We start from the raw sequence: 18,107 nt of genomic DNA on the forward strand, positions 1-18,107 counted from the left end.
TCATGCACAGTGGTCACTCCAGTGGACAGTTCTTCTCCAGCAATTCTCTTGTATATTCAGGGTTTTGGTTGTTTTAGTTCCATATCAGCCAACACAGTAGACACTTATGCACCATCCCATAATACACTGACATTCATACCATTACTGTAACTTTGCTGTTCTTGATGAACCTGATCTGCAGTGACATGTTTTAGTGTAAATCAATTGCTAATTGTTATTAGACTGTAATTGACAGGTATTTTTTTAAACTTTTTTTTTTTGCATATTATCTCCATGCAGTGAATAATAACTAGTATTAGAGTTTATTCAAATGTGAGAAAACATCTGATTAGCAGCATTAAAAATGTTTTTATTGCATAGTTTTCCATATCATTTTCTGATGTTAGATTTTAAATACATGTTTCTTTGCTTCAAAAATTAAATACATGGTGTCCAGCTGAGTGGAAATTTTTGTAACTTTTTTTTTTTTTTTTTTTTAAATTGATCACATTGTTGTTGTTTTTTTAATGTCTAAAGAGGAATAAAAACACTGCAGAAAAATATCTTGACTAAATTTCACATAAGTAGCGCATGAAAGGGTTAAAGAAAAAGTTGAAAAAGACTGAGTTCCTCTTCACAGTCTTTATTTTTAGGGACAGATGCATGAACTGGGGTTTCAGGTTCATAACTGTGTACAGTACAGTAGCCTAGCTCATGGGCGAGCTTGTTTCCGAATGCGCGCTCCCGCTGTTGCTTAGTTAGAGGCGGAGTCAAATGAAACCTAACACCAGTGTGTCTGAAATGTGTGTCTGAAATGTCCTGCATAATGCCAAAAAACAGCCCCGCCTTGGTCACAGAGACACTTAATGTTTATCAGTGTTAGTGACAGTGTCTATGCAGGTCTTCTACGTCCGGTTATCGTCGACTAAATGGACAGGTATGTTTAACAGCCATGTGCCGATGAAACCTTGTATTCATTTAACTGTAACCTGCACGTGAAAGATGTTATTGTGTCAAAACAAGTCACTTCCGGTTGAAATGACGTCTTTAAAAAAATGACTGGTATGCGTGGGATAGCTGTTTACAGACTTTAAATGTAGTCCAACCGGAAACAGACAGCTTTTAATAAGTTACTACCTTCCATACTAATTGTCTTTTCTTCTTCAGTGGTGTTAGAGGAGGTAGGATGAGAGGGATTAGCCTGTGGGCTCTTCTGCCTCCACTCTACTCTCTGTGTGTTACTATTGGACTGTGGGTGGTGTAAGTTTGTCACACAGACACATCCTCTCCTGTACATACTGATATCTGCATCATATCATTTCACTCATCTTTATTATTCAGTGTTTTTATAATAAACTGTGGTGCACAGGTACTTTGTGGCAGTCAATACTGGACAGGTAGTCCCTCTGACATCACAATACAGGCAAGAGTCAGACCAAAACATCAACAGCAAATAATAGTTTTAACATGACATACTGTATGTGGATTGTTTATTTTTACTCATCTCTTTCAAAAGACGAAATGGATCCGCACGTCCTCCCTACATCAGGTACATGAGCGCTGTTTATTTCTACTTTTATGTCTGGTGTTTCTTTCTGGACAGCTCATACACATCTACATTTATTTTTTTTGCTTCTCAGTATTGCAGGGAACTCTCCTCCAGCCAGTTGCATCTTCAGCGAGGTCATGAACCTGGCAGCATTTGGGGGTTAGTGTGTTGATCTTTTTAATCTATAGATGCACATTTTAATGCTCGATTTCTAGATTGCCTCTGGTTCCTTGTCTTTTAGGGTTCGTTATTGCCCTTCTCCGATACCTTCAGCTAAAAAACAGAATAGACAAGGCTTGGCAAAACGTCACAAGTCTAGTGGTATTCTCCATTGGCTCCTTTGGGATGACCCTGATTGGTAACTTCCAGGTAATGTGCACCATTCACAAATACTTCTATTAAACAGGGTAGAAGATATTTTATAGATGATTTGACACACACTGTGATTGTACAGTAAAGGATCTCTGATTTTGTTTCTTGGTTGTAGCTATTTATTGAAGAGGATATTCACAATTTTGGCACCTTCTTGACCTTCGGATTGGGGACAGTTTTCTGCTGGGGTCAGTCCTATCTTACCTTCAAAGTTAACCTGAGGAATGAAGGGTTCAAGACAAGTATGTTGCGTTTCCTGCTGTCTGGCTGCATCACTTTCTGCTTGGTTCTTTGTATCCTTTTACCCAGACTTGGTGCATTCAATGATTACAGTTTCAGTGTGTTACATTTAGTGACATCTTGAAGGGAAGATGGAATTTGTAACCAGCTGAGTATCCCCCCACCTTCACCTACAGTGGCCTCAGAAGTTCCTGTCTATAGTGTTTGTTTTGTCCATTCAGGGCTTTTTAGTTACATGGATATTAACACAAATGAGGGTGGGGGTAATGCATTTAAGACTGGATGACACCTGCAGTTAAATGGGAAAAAATACATGTGCTCAGCGCTAATGCAGAATTATGGCACTGCAATGTAGCAACCTGGTCCCTCTGTAGCTATAATATAGCAAGAGTTCATGAATGAAATCAGAATTCTCATTTGTTGGGATTGTATAATGATGATTTAATTTTCTGCAAACAGGTCCTCCTATTTCCCACTAAATCTAAAACAGACCTTTGAAATTATTCTAAACTTCTGTGCTCAGGCAGGTGGATTTAATTCCCATTCATTCACTGTATGTAAGTGAATCTTACACCCAACCATATCTGTTTTACATCAATGTTGTGTCACTTTTGTTTCAGCCTTAACTCCCCGGTGCAGACTTCTCTCTCATGTTCCAGCGCCTCCACATGCATGCAGCGCGCAGCCAGTGGGCTCTGGTTATGTTCTTCCTCATCTTTATCAGCTCTTTTTGCATAGAGCTTCGCTACAACCACTTTGAGATTGTGTGTACAGAAACCAACTGTAGGCATGAGCAGAAAGATTCTGACACTGACCTGAACATGACACATGTGCAGAATATTGTTGATTAACAACATGATGCAGTATTTCATGTGATATTTCTGGGTACTGTTAGTTACATTGTATTACGTACTTGTATTTATCTCCATATTTTATCAAATGCATTTTTTTAATCTTATCTCATAGATATCTTACAGAACAGCCAAAACTCGTTAGATTTAAGATTATGACTTGACTTTAGTGACTATGCAAATATTTAATCTAGTTTTGCATGGGTATGAATTCTGTTTGTAGGTGGAAGCATTGAAGTATTTACTCCAAACATTTTGAGTGTCTTTAGCTTCAAGTCAAGTGGTCAATTCTTCAATAAGACATACATGTAATACTTTTCATAATAAAAACTACAGATTTTTCCATGTATTGTTGCACAGACATGCTTGTCACCCACAACTGCATATCTGTTCTTCTCAAGTGGAAGTGATTTTGACATATACACAGGGTTCCTGCGAGGTCTTAAAAAGCCTTAGAAGTCTTGACTTTACAAATTTGCATTTAATACCTTAAAAAAGTCTTTAAAAGGTATTCAATTTGATATGGTAGGTTGAGTAAGTTATGTTGCCATAAACTTGTTGGCTGTATTGTGTTTAAATGTGTCTGGGAAATGTCCAAACTAAAAAGAAAGCAATGTTTGTCGACAATTTATAGTGAAATTAGGAACCAATTATCACTAACTTTGCAGCTCCCAATGATAAATGACTTGGAATGGTGGGAATCAAGGTGTTGGAGTAAATCAATACATTTTTCTAAATTCACGGACTGAAGCCAGAAACAGCATGGTATGTGATACAAGGCATTTATTGGAGGTTATTTTTTTAGATTACAGTTTCCTGCATTATGTTTCACATATAAATTAACAATTTGGCAATTTTAGTTCACCTTCTATGATACAGTTACAGATAAACAATGACAATGGCACATGTAAACTGAAATAATTCACCTGTATTTAAGACATCTGAACAAAGTGCCAGATGAAAACTTCCTGTGCACCTCTACTGCAGCTCTACTTCTACAACATTGTGTTTCCAACGGTATGAGCACTGAATAAAACTCCACACATCTGCACCACTTGTGTATGTGTAGCAGGAGGAAACAGTACATGAATGGATCATTACAAAACACGGACAGATACAACTGACACATAATACACAGAATTGGAAAGTTTACTTGATATTGATGTAATTCCAAAGTGGCGACCATCTACTGTCCATCTAAAAGGTAAAAAGGTAAATAACCCTACAAGTACAGTTTCATTCAGGGTTGGTACTTATTACACCTCGACCCAGACCTGTTTATCTACAACTTTTCTCCTCTCCTTCGAGTCAATGAGATGACCCCATGAGAAAGTGATGTTTCCCCTCCACAGATTTATGTCCGTACATTTACCAGGGATCCAAAGCATTTCTTGTTCTGGATTTTAATCAGCCTTACTGGTGGCTTAATTGTAGTCCCAGTGGTATCTCCTACACATCTCAAACCATCACCATGGAACGAAAAAAAATAAAAAATGTTGCAAATATAGTTAAGGGAGAAAAGAGGAGACGGAACAAGTCATTATGAAATGTCGTCAGTGAGATTTTCCCTCCACACTCTGCATTAAGCATGTCCCATTACTTCCAGTTGGTTAAATGATGTAATGAGGTTATAGTGGGCTCTCTCCTCATCTGTCAACTCCAGGTTTCCAGGCCTCACAACCACCACCACGTTCACCCCTGCATCTTCAGCTGCTTTAGCCTCTAAAGGACAAATCCACAAATACATTTAAGAACATATGGAAATGAGACTGTAATTCCACTTCAGTAGAGCTTTAGCTGATATCAGGTCATTGCAATCTACAAAGACTTAAAGACACACTCTAAGCCATAGTTGTAAGTCTAGTAGATTCTGCTGAATCCTTTACATGTTACTCTATCACCTTGTGTGTTTTTTTAACTTGTCTTTCAAAGGTATTAAGTAAAACACTACTGTAACAATTTGCATGAACCTTTGTGGAAAGGGTAAAGTATGAATCTAATACATTTTGGAACAGATCATGTTATCATGGACAGGAAGAGAGTGGGGAATCACAAAGTACAAATGCATTTATACAGTGAATTGTCAAAGTTGTATAAACAAAATATAAAATAAACTTTGGAACTGATCCATAAAAATAGACAGGATGTGGATTTTTTTTTCACTCTGACATTGTGTGATTGGACATTTGATTGGAATTTTCGCTCTCAGGCTGGTCTCATAATTGTTACAAACGCATTCAGAACAGTACTTACCTCGAGTAACGTCTGTCAAGAATGTGATTTCTTCTGCTCGACAGCCAATCCTCTCTGCTATATTTTCATAGCTTTTACTTTCTACCTTAGCACCTATATTGGTGTCGAAGTGGCCGTCAAATAGCTGGAAGTAAAAGAATATTAATTATTTCCCATACCTTGACTGAACAAATGCCTCAACAACTAAAACTGGCCATTTCTTGAGGTAAATATTAAAAAAATAAATAAATAAATAGATTAACTTCAATGAAATGAATATTATGTACACAATAAGAGAAGTGGTGCTACTTACATCTAAAACATCTCCTTCAACAGAGTATCCAAACAAAAGTTTCTGTGCCTCCACGCTACCAGAAGAGTAAATGTATACTTTTAGACCCTGTGCTCGCCATCTTCTGATCGAGGGAATTACATCCTGGTATACCCTGTTAACAACAGGAGCAACATCAGAATGTAAAGAAGTAACAATGTTTAATTTTTATTGAGCTTGACTTAAATAAAAGTCTGGAGAATCACTTACTGGCCTTTGATTCTCCCAGATGCATATGCCGTCCTCCACATGTGACCTTGGAACTGTTTGAGCGCTGTCGACTTCCTGTCTGCCGCCATCTGCCACAGCACATTATCCACTACTTCCCTAATGGCCTTCTCCTCATCTGTGTGAACCGTCTGGTCCAGGGCGTGTACAGGGCATGCCCGATTCTGCCTCATGTCTTCTTCAATCTGTCAGGACAGTGAGTTTTCATTAGGAGAGCACTGTAGTGTGTTTAGCGAATTACTTACATTAATATGAAGATAACAAAATGTTGTGAAGCATCGCTGCACATAATGTAGTACACACCCAAACAGTCTGGTTACTGTAAGGTCATGCATTACAATAACACACATCCAACTCATAACCAACTACCTCTTAAAATAGATAATTACTTTAAAATGTGTTAAAAAGATATATAAGCAATGCTTACAAATCATAACAGTTTATCGCTATGTTTAAAAAAAAAATAGTCAATGGTCTAGATTTTTCTTTTACTGGACACTAAGTTATTCAACACAGTTATTTCACATTTGGCTCTTCTTTGTTCCAGCTCTGCAACACAGTGGACTTAACAAAATGACTTGGTTTAAAGTTGTGATTACTGATATCTGATACATGATATGCATGATTTATCAATTAGTCAAAATGATAAGCACAGCTGAATAATTCTACATAGGGTGACAGAGGGAGTTTAATGTTTTACTTCATAAAGATGCAGAAATAAAGCTTATGAAGCAAAAAAATAAAATAAAATAAATAACAACAACAATAATAATAATTGAGGTTGTTTGTGTGGAAGTCATGTATTACTGATGACATCATGACTAATCAACTTAACTTGGCTTGATCATTCAGCTTGACAATGTAATTAAATTCCCATTCCCAGTTTACATCAAATATAGGGTGAACAGTATACAAATTATAACCCATTTTGACCCATGTTGATTTAAAGGCTTATTTGGAATGGTCATCTTCTACAAAGTACAATAAAATATTATCACTTAAGCCAAAGCATGTAAAAGACATGCTGTACATGGCAAAGGGCAAAGTCTTCAGCCTTCACTCCTTCAGCTCTAAATTAGTGCTTGTGTAATCAGTGGGCTTCGGTGAACACTAATTACAGGAGAAGAGCATGTTTTACAGTAAAAGTTGCTGTTTAACTGGGTGTTATCAGTGGTGAATAACACTTGATCATTATTTGTCCCCTTACCTGTTTCTTTAGAAGATGAACATCTTGTTTGCACTCATCTTCCTCCCAGTGAGTGGACAGGTAATCCTCCAGATGCTCCTTGATGTATGGGAATAGGATGTCCTGCAAGTGGCATCAGAGAGTCATTACATGAACCATCACAGGTTCATTACAGACACCAAGCAGTGACACACTTATTTCCTTTAGTTGAACCACAATCAGTAGCATCAAATGCTACTTCTAATTCATAGTCTTAGTCGATATGTGACTAATATGGATTGGTAGCTTTTATGAGCCATATGCGGTTTAAGAGCAATAACACTGGTCACATTCGCATAAATAAATAAATGCACATAGAAATGTGCAGATGTAAAACATGTACTGCATAACAAAGACTGTCATGTAACTCAGTATCGACATAGGACTAGCCTACAGGTCTGGGCTGTATGTTAACTTGTGCATGTGTGTGTCCGTCATAACTTACCTTGACAAATGTGATTGGAGTGGTTGTACCTTCGATGTCCAGTAAAAGTGCACTAGTATTTGCGGGTATTGAAACAGTAGCCATTTTTCAAAGGAATCTGCAGCTGGCTAGCTGACTTTAGCTTATCTAATTTACGGCACCAATATGTTGAACCCAGGCAGCACTGGTTCCACTTATTTACACAGAAAAACGAAGCAGAACAAATATTACCCGTGCAGTATCTGTCAACCTGAGCAGCGTTTTAACGGTAGTTGTCATGAACTAGCTAGCCCGCTAGCTAGCTCTGGGCGCATCGCTTCCTAGCTAACTGACTTGACTCAGCAGTGAACACACATGTGCGGAACTGTCAGTTCATCTTCCTGCTCAGTGGGGGGCGGTACTGTGTATTTATCCAACAGCGACAACGACAGGAAGAGGGAAAATACAGCGATAAAAACAAAACGACGCATACAGTTTGTAGGTTTTGAAGAAAACTGCCTAAACAGGGCACAGTTTGCTTTCAGAGTAACGTTACTACTTGAAGAACTTTTTTCAACCTGCAGCGGCTCTAAACGAACCGGCAAAAAATAGAACCAGACACTATCGGCGAACCACAAGCTAGCACTAGCGCAGACGGCTAACTAGCCTGCTAGCATCTTCAGGGAATTCTGACGTAGCGTGAGTTTTGCAGCATACCAGCACTAACTTTAATCAGCTATCATCTACCTGAAAGACTAAACATGTCGGAAGACTACGAATTCAGTGAAGACCCGACCATGATGAGAATGGAGGAGGATGGAGAAGCCAACAGTGATGACCCGATGTCTGCCGGTTGTGAGTCTGGCCTGGCGGGGGGAGAGGCCGAAGGATCCAGAATTGACGCCAGTAAAAATGAGGAGGATGAGGGGTGAGTAAACATGACACGGAGTTCACCAATGTGAAAGGCTCCGGAGCTGCAGAAAACACAGCAAGAAGACACAAAACTGCTCTATGAACATATGACTGCAAGCATTGAGTAGGACTTGATATATGTTTGTTGTCTGATTGTAAAGACTAAACGCAGAATAAGTATTTAAAAAAACAGAAAGTGTCAATAACTGTTTAGTATGTTGTACTCAAGTTATAGATGCAGCTTTGGAGAGACTCCAGAAATTCTTTAACCTTTTATATCCATTTTATTTTATTTTGTTTCTATTTTAGTTACATTTTAACACTGGTAGAGTATTTAAACAATAATAATTTTATAAAATGTTAAAATAAATCATAGGGAAAAAAGAAGCAAACACAAAGAGTATAATTTCTCTCAAAGGTAATGTGTATATTATAAATAAGTAATTCCAAACCAATTCTCACACTTGATAAACTTTAAGCTTTTAAAGTTTAGCATTTTTGCTTGAAAAGGTTGATGCTAAAATTAAAAGAGTACAAAGGTTCTGTGATGTTTATAGTATGTAGTAAAACTGCTATTCATGCTTCTCAACTATGTCTCTTTTATATAGGAAAATGTTTGTTGGAGGCCTCAGCTGGGACACAACCAAGAAAGACCTGAAAGATTACTTTACCAAGTTTGGCGAAGTTGTAGACTGCACACTAAAACTCGACCCCATGACTGGCCGTTCAAGGGGCTTTGGTTTTGTGCTCTTCAAAGAACCTGAAAGTGTTGATAAGGTATTATCCTGTCCCATTAAGCACTGTATTTTACCTTATTTAAGCTTATCATCTTAATGGGAAAGAGCTACACCGTTACAGTGTCCTTTGCACTGACATAAAAGTCATAGTTTCATTGTGTGCCACCTTATCTAAAATTATCATTCTATTAAATAGGTTGCCTCACAGAAGGAACATAAACTAAATGGAAAAGTCATTGACCCCAAAAAGGCCAAAGCAATGAAGAGTAAGGAACCCGTGAAGAAGATCTTTGTTGGAGGTCTTTCTCCAGACACTCCTGAAGAGAAAGTCAGAGAGTATTTTGATGCCTTTGGAGAGGTATGCACATCATATAATCTTCTCAGAGTTGTATACAAACAAATCTTGTCAGTATGATTCTTTATATGTGCCTTTTTATTATTATAACTTTGTAATAATGATACGAATAGGTGGAGTCAATTGAACTTCCCATGGAGAACAAAACAAACAAAAGGAGAGGCTTCTGCTTCATAACTTTCAATGATGAGGAGCCAGTTAAGAAGATCATGGAGAAGAAGTACCATAATATTGGACTAAGCAAGGTACATATTTGTTGTCTTCAGCAAAACCATTTCCACATTAAAATCCGTTTTCACAACAGAGGTGTGATGACACAACGGGTAATTTTGCCTCTCTTCAGTGCGAAATCAAAGTGGCCATGTCCAAGGAGCAGTACCAGCAGCAGCAGTACTGGGGAGGCAGAGGTGGATACTCTTCCAGGTCACGAGGAAGAGGTGGTGGTGAGTGGAGGAGGCCATTTTTTTATGCACATAAAGTATTGCATGTAAAGTAAATGTATTTTAGGACTGAACATAATTAAAATGGTATAGAACTCAGAATATTCCCAAGTAAGAGTGGGTGTTAAACCAATTTCCAAATGAGATTATGATGAAATTATGATTTTAGCTACAATAAATGTAAAACTTGTAAAATGGCACATGCCGGTTGACCAGTGAAGTCATATAGTAAGGACACTCTGCTGAGAGTTTGTGTCTTACATGCTTCTTTTTCTGTTGCTCTCTATGTTGGAGTTCAATGTCATTATATTTTTCTTTTCTGAAAATTAAATGCCAGAATGACCATTTCCACTAAACCTGTATCATAACTGTAAAATTCATCAGAATGTGTTACTAGTAGCCAGTTACTTTTCAATCCCTATTAACATTAATTTTTCACTGATGAAACTCCCTAAGGAAGACTGGTGATGACATCCTCTGCTTTTACACTTTCTCTTCATTTGCAGGTCCCAGTCAAAATTGGAACCAGGGTTATGGCAACTACTGGAATCAAGGCTATGGAAATTATGGAAATTATGGATACAGTAATCAAGGATATGGAGGATACGGAGGCTATGATTACTCTGGTTACAACAACTACTATGGTGGATATGGTGACTACAATAGTAAGTTAACCTGTCCCAAAAGCATCTTGACATGCTTTATACTGTGTGTCTCATATCAGCTGTTATTTAACTTTTATCAAATGACATAAATGTTGTATTTTAGATCAGTCTGGTGGATATGGCAAGTCGCCAAGGCGTGGTGGTCACTCAAACAGTTACAAGCCGTATTGATGGGGAAAACCCTCCAGATCAGTAGGTATGTAAAAACACACAATACTACTTGCTTTAAACTTAAGTAGTTACATTTACTTTGCTGTTTGGTAACTTTATGCATAATTTCCTCTTATAAATTTCTTTTTCTCAGCACCCACAAGTGCTTTACAGTAGTGGTAACATAGAGGCTACACTGTTGTGGCGATTATTTTAACACAGCCGGCCTTCTGCTGCCTCTTTTGCACCTTCTTTTTTTTTAACTGTAAAGTTAACAGGTAAAGTACTGCTACTACAGTAAATGGATGCCAAAGTTAAGGATGTGCAAGGAAACAGAAAAGGAAGTATGTTGTCTCCTAACTCTGACATACCTTGTTTGTACCTGCCAGCGGAGCTTCCTTGCAGGCCATGAGCTGACTCCCAGATACTCTCAGGGCCCGCTCAATGCGGACCGGGTACGAGAAGCATACGCTCTCGAATGCTGCCATTTGGTATGGTCTTACAACATCCTGTATCAGCATTTCTAAACTAAACAATATGGGACACGTCCAGCTTTGTCATCTTTCTTTCTATTTTAATTTGTTTGCAAATGTATGTAATGTAAAACGTAAAATATACACATGTAATTGTCATTTTTTACAGGCCCTTACTCCCCCACAAGTAATGATTATAAATATGATAAAATAACAATTTGCTTTTCAAAGGATACGTACAGCTTTCTCTGGACTTTCCAGTTCCTATTGTTAATATATGCATTCCTAATCTTACCTAAAATGCTTGTTTCTTTATTTAGCTCTTGTAGCCAGTAGTCCATGAGCTAAAACCTGGTTCGTATTGGACTCTACTGTGTTGGGGGATAAAGTGCTTTACTTTTCTGTACATGTATTACTCTGTTTTTTGTTACTGACAGCGATGGAAAAGACTCCTCTATAATTTTCCTGTAACAAATTTTCCTCTTAACCTTTTGTAAAACAAGAAGAATCAAAGTGTCATTACATTTCCAGAAATTTGCATGTAATGCTTTCTTTAATGTGTATTTTTTTTGACCAATTGAAGGTTTCTTCCATTTAGTATTTTGGCTTTGACTTCAATTTATTGCACTTCAGGATTTCTAGCTTATGGACTAACTTTTTGTAACTGTAAAATGTTAAAATAATTGTTCTCAGTTTGCTTTTTACATTGGACATTATAAACACGAGGGATTCCTATTTTTGTGGTGTAAGCCTGACGGTAATTTTTTTCATCTATAGCTAAATTGTTTTTGTTTGTTTTTCATAGGTTTCAGAGTGTTCAAAGACTGCTGTCGTGAGGACAGGAGGAGCGTTTTCCAGAGAGATGATGGTATCCAGCAAAGTTCATTTGTAACTGGATTTAAAAAAAGAAAAAAAGAATAACGAGGAGCACTATGACCTACATTTTCTCAATATTTACCAGAGTATTTGTTGTATCTTACCGTTTTGGATTTTGATGTTTTGCATTTATTTAGATTACTGCCAAGTTTTTTCCGCCGAGTTCCTTATCCTGTCTTGTTTTTGTATTTAATGTTCTAAAATGCCCTTTGTGAATCACATCATTTACTACACAGCGGCAACAGTTGAGTGGTCGGAACAGATCACTGATATTTACAGTACGGTGGTAGCAAAGCAACACAATGCATCTTTACAGTTTATGCTCTTTATCATAGTCATCAGTCTTATAATACATGTGTTATTACAGAGTTTTGAGCATCATAAACATACAGTATATACAGTGTATTGGTCATCAAGAAATGCCACAATAAAAAAAAAAAAACAAAACTTAAAATTGCGTATCTGTAGTCGTGATCCTTTGTGAAATGTATTTCTGTTGTGTTACATGTTAATGACAGTTGGAGTGTTAAAAGACATACTTTAAGCATTTTGAAATATACAACTCTGGTTTTTAACTTCACAGTACAAGATGTCATCACAGAGTAACCTGTTCAAGAAATTTTACACAGGTTTAAGTATTTTCATAAATATTTTGATCTGGAAATATAAAATCTTGTAGAATATGATGAGCTCACCTATAAAAGCAATTTGGTACTAAATGACACAGTGGAAATTGTCTGTAGGTAAGATTCTTAAATTACATTATCTTCAGTCTTAAGCACAGCAGAGGAGGTCAAATATGACACACTTTACTTTAACCCTTTAAAATCATGATATACATAAAGGACTGGAAATACTATGGATTTATCTGGACAATGCACTATTTAAGCCATCCATAGAAATGTCTTCAAATGATGAAAGTGTCCATGGATGCGTTCTATGAGCAACCTCTTACGTACTGTTTATACCTTCAATTCAATCACAGGTCTATTTAAAATGTATAAATGTCCTCTCTGACATCAATAAGTAGATGGTAAACCTCAGTTCATGCTTCAAAGTGCACAGAGCGTGTTCTTAAGGTTTTACAGAACAAGTTTATGGAGAAAAAAGCATCTAATATCACAGTAAAATACCCTATTTTAACCTAACATGAAAACAACCATGATGATTGTAACAAAAATAAATTAATTTCCCATTGAGATGTGATTTGGAAGAGCATCAATGTGGGGAATCACATGGAAAATCCATTAAATTTTAAACAAAAATGAATTATTTAATTTGTCACATTGTATGAGGTGTTTTGTCAAATGTCAAAACAGGTCAAAATTTAATAAAACAGTAAGTAAGAGTTAATGTATAATAGGAGTCATAAGTTTTAGATTTGGGGACACTATCATCCTCCTATCTGTTGAGGGCAACATGTTTATATCATGGTAATCAACAGTAAATGTCGGGGTTAAAGTCAAGTGGTTGGATTTATATTACTTTTGTAGCAAAGAGGATGATAAGGATGATGATGATCAGCACAATCACGCCTATTATAATCATCATCTTAATGTTTTTCCACCAGTACTTCCTGGCAACCCGAGAGGATGTTCTTTGGAATGAGTCAGCCTGTGAAGAAAACAACAAAACCTTCATAAATGACACATTTTAACTGCCCTGTTGTAAAAAAAAAAACAAAAAACAGATGTAATAGAACATAATTCCAAGCTGATTGAGCTGACAGGTTATCGGACACTCACAGACGCTTGCAGGCCATCAGTCTTGCCAATGAGATCATCTAATCGGTCCCCTCGTTCCAGCACTTTGTTGATGTTGTCTTTCAGAATAACTTTCACCTCGTTCACCTGACCCTGCACTTGGTCTAGCTTGGTCGGTGAGGCAGTGGCAGGCGACTGAAAGTTTGGGTCAGCCTGCATGAAAGATTAGAAAAATTGGTCAACTTTTGCTCAAATTTACCACCATTATTTTACAGTAAAATCTGCCAAAGAAACACAGGAACAACACAGGCACTCAACCTCCAATTTCTAATGACCAGAGCTCACTTCCTGTAACTGTGCTAATAGGAAAGTAGGCTATCAGATGTTACTGAGTTTACACAGGCCTGTGTGATTGTCACATGTACACCACAAGCGCTAGTTACACAGTAGCCCTGCTTAACAAGTAATGTAGTGTGGAGACTTTCTGAAGCATAAAAATACTAGTTTTAGATTAAACAAAGAGAATATCGACCGTCACTTTGGTCACATTGAAAAGGACGGATAAAACCTGGATAAAAATCAAACAAACTTAACTACAGTGTAAACATATGCTCTACTTACCATGGCAGTACTAATAATCAGTCAAATCCAACAGGAGAACTCAGCTTCATGTGAAAAATTAAGTCCTCCACAAAGTCCTGTTCCCCAGGACGATAAACAAATGTGCAGATCTGAGCTTCTTGTGACTGTATGAGTCATAACAGTAAGAGCAGAACAAATGTCTGCTGAAGGTTGCACCTCTTCTGTGTTACTCATTAACTACCTACTGCCTCAATCAAAGTCTTATTGGCTTAAAAAAAAAAAAGAGAGAGAGAGCTAGTCATCACCACCACAAAGATCTAGATTTCATAGGATGAACATGCTCTACTTTCATTTCCTGCTTTTTGTGAGCAACCCCCGCTACACCCTCATCCAAATGGTTTACATTAATATCACTCAGAAAACATAACCACTTAAAGCTGAAAAAGTTTCCATTTTATCTAACTGAGCATAGCTGTTCTGTTCATGTCAGATCTATGTGATTTACATACCATCAGCTGTGAGAAGATCAGATGCAGGCCAACGCTGAGCTGATATGTCTGGGCAAAGGGCTCTGTTTGTTCACCAGAGAGAGATTTGCAAGGCAGTAAAGGGTGAAGTCAGTTGTTGCTTCACTTTATTTCCTCTTGTCCTGTGTTGTGTGGCTTGTTACTTCACCAGAGGAACCAATGAGCAACAGACTGCGAATTAAGATACACTGAATGAAAACAGCTTTAAAGCATGGATTGCTCAGTTCAGTCCACAGATCAAAGAATTTTAACAGTTTTTGTCCTGTGCTGGAACAAGGCAAATGTCCAGATCCTGATGTTTTCTTCGATCTTAAGCAAACATTGAGAAGTTCAACTTTTTTAGAAGTAAAAGATTAATCTTATTATTCCAAGCCTACACAGCAGAGTGAAAATAAAGACAATATATTGATAAATTAAACTGATTACTTACTTTATCTGTTATTTTAGCTACAGCAGGCTCGATTCTCACTGCGCAACTTTAAAACTAAACCCTCCCCCCTTCACTTTTCCTTCCCCTCTTTCAGCTTTTTTCCCATCATACGTTGTATTAGAGGAACCAATGTGTGTGGAACAGGCTGCATCATCAGTTTTGCATAGGAGGATGTAGAGAGTAGGGTGTGGAAGAAGAGGATCAGCTGTAACACATGGCAAGAAATAATGCATTCTTCTGCTTGTATGTGAAGTTATACATCTAAAAAAAACACTGCTAGAGACTCTTAGGAGTTAATAAAACACCTTGGCTGGGTTAAAAAAAAAAACAGAGGATGTTGGCATTAACCTGCGCAGACAGAGGGTGTTTCATCAAGTCAAACCTTGATGATTAATGGTTTAATAGATCAGCCTTCAGGAGACAACCTGGCTTGAGAGTCTGGTTTCGACTGGCTCTGTATGTAAAGTGTCATGAGATAACTTTTGTTATGATATGACGCTATATAAATAAAATTGGATTGATTGATTGATTGATTGATTGATTGATTGAACCTGTGTGACACATGAGTCTGTAAGAGCAGCATCACATCAACATATTATCAAGTGAACTTTAATTCACAAGACATTTGCAAAAAAAGAGGAAATGGACTGTTGTCAATGTTGTCTTTGGATTTGCACGTACAAAAACAAAAGTAATACAGCAGCACATATATTAATAGTGAAGTGAAATTCTAATATGTGTTCTCTCTGTACAAATGATCATGTATTGCTTTCTGTTCTATTTGTTTGTACAGAACTGGGTCAAAGAGCTTTTGTTTACTCTGCACCTCATGCATGGAATCAGCTGCAGAAAGACTAGAAACTGAGCTGATTTCTTTGAGTGCTTTTAAATCCAAACTGAGAGTTCTTGAGGCCAACTCCATAACTTCCACTTGTTTTTCTTAATCTGCTCCTAAATGTTGTTGTTTTTTTGTTTTTTTTAACTAACTATTTCTTGTTAAATGTGTCTGTTATTTGTGTTTTAACTGTGTAATCTTGGAACTGTGAGTAGCATTTGCAGCTGTCTATCTTGGCCAGGACTAAATGAAGGTTAAATAAAATAGATAAAAAAGAAAGAAATTTATACTGTGAATAAATAAAGTATAGAAATATTTATCTTGTTTTCAGGATTTTTTTTTTTTTTTTTTTTTTAACCTCTATATTTCTCAAATGTTCAGGTTTGTCATGTTCTGACCATAAACAATTGTTAATAGAACCACAAATAACTGTCTGGTTTCTTCAATTTTCATTCAGAACCAAAAATCAACCTTCAGTCCCAAAAGCAACAGAAATATGATATTTGCTCTGATACTTTTACTGTGATGTTAGCTGATATGGACATTTTTAACTGATCATTTTTTGCTACATCATCGAGTCCTCAAAAAGCACTTTACTTTACTTTATATTTGAGCCTTTTAATATTCTGACCTGCTCTCATTTACACCTTATCTTTAGCATAATAACTTCTAATGTAATGTATGCTCACTATTGTAGATGATTTTATTCTGGATTTTTTTTTTTTTTTTTTTTTAAAGTTCCTCTTTATTATCATCTTCATTCATACACATTGATCGTTAACCACAGACCTATTTTTAGTTGGTTTAATTTTATGATCATTAGGTACATACAGGTGCATCTTAAAAAAACTAGAATATTTTGAACAACTTTACTCTATTTTCAGAAGGTCATAATGGTATGCATTCTAGACTCATTAAATTTGAGGCCCACAACTCAAAACAGTATTAATAGAATAGACATTAGTATAAAAAAGACTAATTGAATTAACATTGAGTGGGAAAGAGACTATGTAAAGGAATGTATTATATACAAGTCACATGTTAAATCCCAAAGTTCAGTATCATATGTACAGTGGTATATGAAAGTGGCCTGTGCTTATATTATTTATTGGACATTTAAATTCCATGTTAACTGTAGTGATACAATATAAAGAACTGCAGCATAGAGATTATGTAAAAAAGTGCAACAGCATGAATCACTGCAGGTTAAAAGGTGACAAGTGTGGAGTGTGCAGTGGCATCCCAGATAGCAAATATTTTGGCAGTATTATGGCATACATTTGGCATTTTTGGCTTTCTTTTGGCATTATGAAAACCTTTAAGCTTAACTGTGGTATGATTAAGGTTATCCATCATAGATATGGAGGCAATAGCAATATATGGCTGAGTTATGGCATATGTCTGGTTAACCAAAAGACTGGGCAAAGAGCGGGATCAAGTATAGGGATGGTATGGCATGTTTTGGCTACTTTTTGGCTGGATTATGGGGATTTGGGGCTTTTCTGGGGCAATTATGGCTATATTTTGGAAGTCCGCAATTTGTTTTGGGTGAATTTTGGCTTCCTTCTGGTTTGATTTTGGCTTGCCTATTTTGGGCCATTTAGGGCCCATACATCTGCCCAGAACTTTGCCAAATGGCATGCCAGTTTTGGGCCAGATTTAAGCCATAATGATTTTGCTATCTGGCATTCAATATAAATAAACTAACAACGACACTCAGGGTTGAAGTTTGACATTTCATAATCTTCAAAAGACTGTAAAACTACATAGATTAATTTCTGTTAATGATTATAAAAGTATCTTGGAGAATGCAGTGAAGGAGGAATGTCACTGTTTTCCTTGATGCCTTTATGGTTGAAAAGTTGTTATTGTGTTTTATTGTTCATTGTGTGTCATGAGTTTTATGTTGTTTGGACTTTGCATGGTTTCTACCTTGGCCAGGTCTCCCTGGCAAAAGAGATTTCTATTCTCAATGGGACTCCCTGGTTACATAAAGGCAAAATTTAAAAAAT

The 18,107-nt window shown here is 36.8% G+C and overlaps 4 protein-coding genes across 13 annotated transcripts; 2 read left to right on the forward strand and 2 right to left on the reverse strand.

Annotated features, from left to right (window-relative positions):
* The first annotated feature begins 767 nt into the window (after positions 1-767).
* tmem150c (transmembrane protein 150C) lies at positions 768-3,340 on the forward strand. Of its 4 annotated transcripts, none has more exons than XM_030148445.1 (8): positions 768-916; positions 1,147-1,239; positions 1,349-1,402; positions 1,496-1,528; positions 1,620-1,687; positions 1,770-1,897; positions 2,016-2,193; positions 2,780-3,340. In XM_030148445.1, the coding sequence occupies exons 1-8, from the start codon at positions 909-911 to the stop codon at positions 2,989-2,991; spliced, it is 774 nt and encodes a 257-aa protein (XP_030004305.1). In that variant the 5' UTR covers positions 768-908; the 3' UTR covers positions 2,992-3,340. The 4 variants fall into 4 exon arrangements, with proteins under 4 accessions (XP_030004305.1, XP_030004307.1, XP_030004306.1 ...); XM_030148447.1 differs by having other exon boundaries at positions 788-916; positions 1,156-1,239; XM_030148446.1 differs by having other exon boundaries at positions 796-916; positions 1,150-1,239.
* Positions 3,341-3,759: 419 nt separating this feature from the next.
* enoph1 (enolase-phosphatase 1) lies at positions 3,760-7,770 on the reverse strand. Its single transcript, XM_030148444.1, has 6 exons — positions 7,453-7,770; positions 6,990-7,091; positions 5,765-5,967; positions 5,537-5,669; positions 5,245-5,368; positions 3,760-4,713 (listed from the first exon to the last, which is right to left on the reverse strand). Exons 1-6 carry the CDS (start codon positions 7,534-7,536, stop codon positions 4,574-4,576), a joined length of 786 nt encoding a protein of 261 aa, XP_030004304.1. The 5' UTR covers positions 7,537-7,770; the 3' UTR covers positions 3,760-4,573.
* Positions 7,771-7,859: 89 nt separating this feature from the next.
* On the forward strand, positions 7,860-12,050 carry LOC115429184 (heterogeneous nuclear ribonucleoprotein D0-like). 5 transcript variants are annotated; one of them, XR_003936741.1, is made up of 9 exons: positions 7,860-8,338; positions 8,931-9,099; positions 9,256-9,417; positions 9,528-9,659; positions 9,758-9,857; positions 10,361-10,519; positions 10,623-10,715; positions 11,059-11,160; positions 11,948-12,050. XR_003936741.1 is itself a non-coding variant. In XM_030148443.1 (8 exons), exons 1-7 carry the CDS (start codon positions 8,172-8,174, stop codon positions 10,688-10,690), a joined length of 957 nt encoding a protein of 318 aa, XP_030004303.1. In that variant the 5' UTR covers positions 7,860-8,171; the 3' UTR covers positions 10,691-10,715; positions 11,059-12,050. The 5 variants fall into 5 exon arrangements, 3 of the variants coding, with proteins under 3 accessions (XP_030004303.1, XP_030004301.1, XP_030004302.1); XR_003936740.1 differs by having other exon boundaries at positions 10,623-11,160; XM_030148443.1 differs by having other exon boundaries at positions 11,059-12,050.
* LOC115429187 (vesicle-associated membrane protein 8) lies at positions 11,706-15,355 on the reverse strand. 3 transcript variants are annotated; one of them, XM_030148450.1, is made up of 4 exons: positions 15,261-15,355; positions 14,813-15,001; positions 13,764-13,934; positions 11,706-13,632 (listed from the first exon to the last, which is right to left on the reverse strand). In XM_030148450.1, exons 2-4 carry the CDS (start codon positions 14,813-14,815, stop codon positions 13,495-13,497), a joined length of 312 nt encoding a protein of 103 aa, XP_030004310.1. In that variant the 5' UTR covers positions 14,816-15,001; positions 15,261-15,355; the 3' UTR covers positions 11,706-13,494. The 3 variants fall into 3 exon arrangements, with proteins under 3 accessions (XP_030004310.1, XP_030004311.1, XP_030004312.1); XM_030148451.1 differs by lacking the exon at positions 15,261-15,355 and having other exon boundaries at positions 14,813-15,205; XM_030148452.1 differs by lacking the exons at positions 14,813-15,001; positions 15,261-15,355 and adding an exon at positions 14,343-14,666.
* Between the last annotated feature and the right edge of the window lie 2,752 nt (positions 15,356-18,107).

The sequence above is a fragment of the Sphaeramia orbicularis genome, chromosome 12 (assembly GCF_902148855.1).
Source record: "Sphaeramia orbicularis chromosome 12, fSphaOr1.1, whole genome shotgun sequence".
NCBI classification, from domain to species: domain Eukaryota; kingdom Metazoa; phylum Chordata; class Actinopteri; order Kurtiformes; family Apogonidae; genus Sphaeramia; species Sphaeramia orbicularis.

Coding starts and splice junctions, on each gene's coding strand:
- tmem150c (XM_030148445.1), top strand. Junction 1,529..1,619: donor GCACGTCCTCCCTACATCAG/GTACATGAGCGC, acceptor TTTGCTTCTCAG/TATTGCAGGGAACTCTCCTC. Junction 1,688..1,769: donor GAACCTGGCAGCATTTGGGG/GTTAGTGTGTTG, acceptor CTTGTCTTTTAG/GGTTCGTTATTGCCCTTCTC.
- enoph1 (XM_030148444.1), bottom strand. CDS start 7,536: ATGGCTACTGTTTCAATACCCGCAAATACTAGTGCACTTTTACTGGAC. Junction 7,092..7,452: donor CTCCAATCACATTTGTCAAG/GTAAGTTATGAC, acceptor TGCCACTTGCAG/GACATCCTATTCCCATACAT. Junction 5,670..5,764: donor TCTGGGAGAATCAAAGGCCA/GTAAGTGATTCT, acceptor TGTTGTTAACAG/GGTATACCAGGATGTAATTC.
- LOC115429184 (XM_030148441.1), top strand. CDS start 8,172: ATGTCGGAAGACTACGAATTCAGTGAAGACCCGACCATGATGAGAATG. Junction 9,660..9,757: donor ATAATATTGGACTAAGCAAG/GTACATATTTGT, acceptor GCCTCTCTTCAG/TGCGAAATCAAAGTGGCCAT. Junction 9,858..10,360: donor GTCACGAGGAAGAGGTGGTG/GTGAGTGGAGGA, acceptor CTTCATTTGCAG/GTCCCAGTCAAAATTGGAAC.
- LOC115429187 (XM_030148450.1), bottom strand. Junction 13,633..13,763: donor CTGATGGCCTGCAAGCGTCT/GTGAGTGTCCGA, acceptor TTTTCTTCACAG/GCTGACTCATTCCAAAGAAC.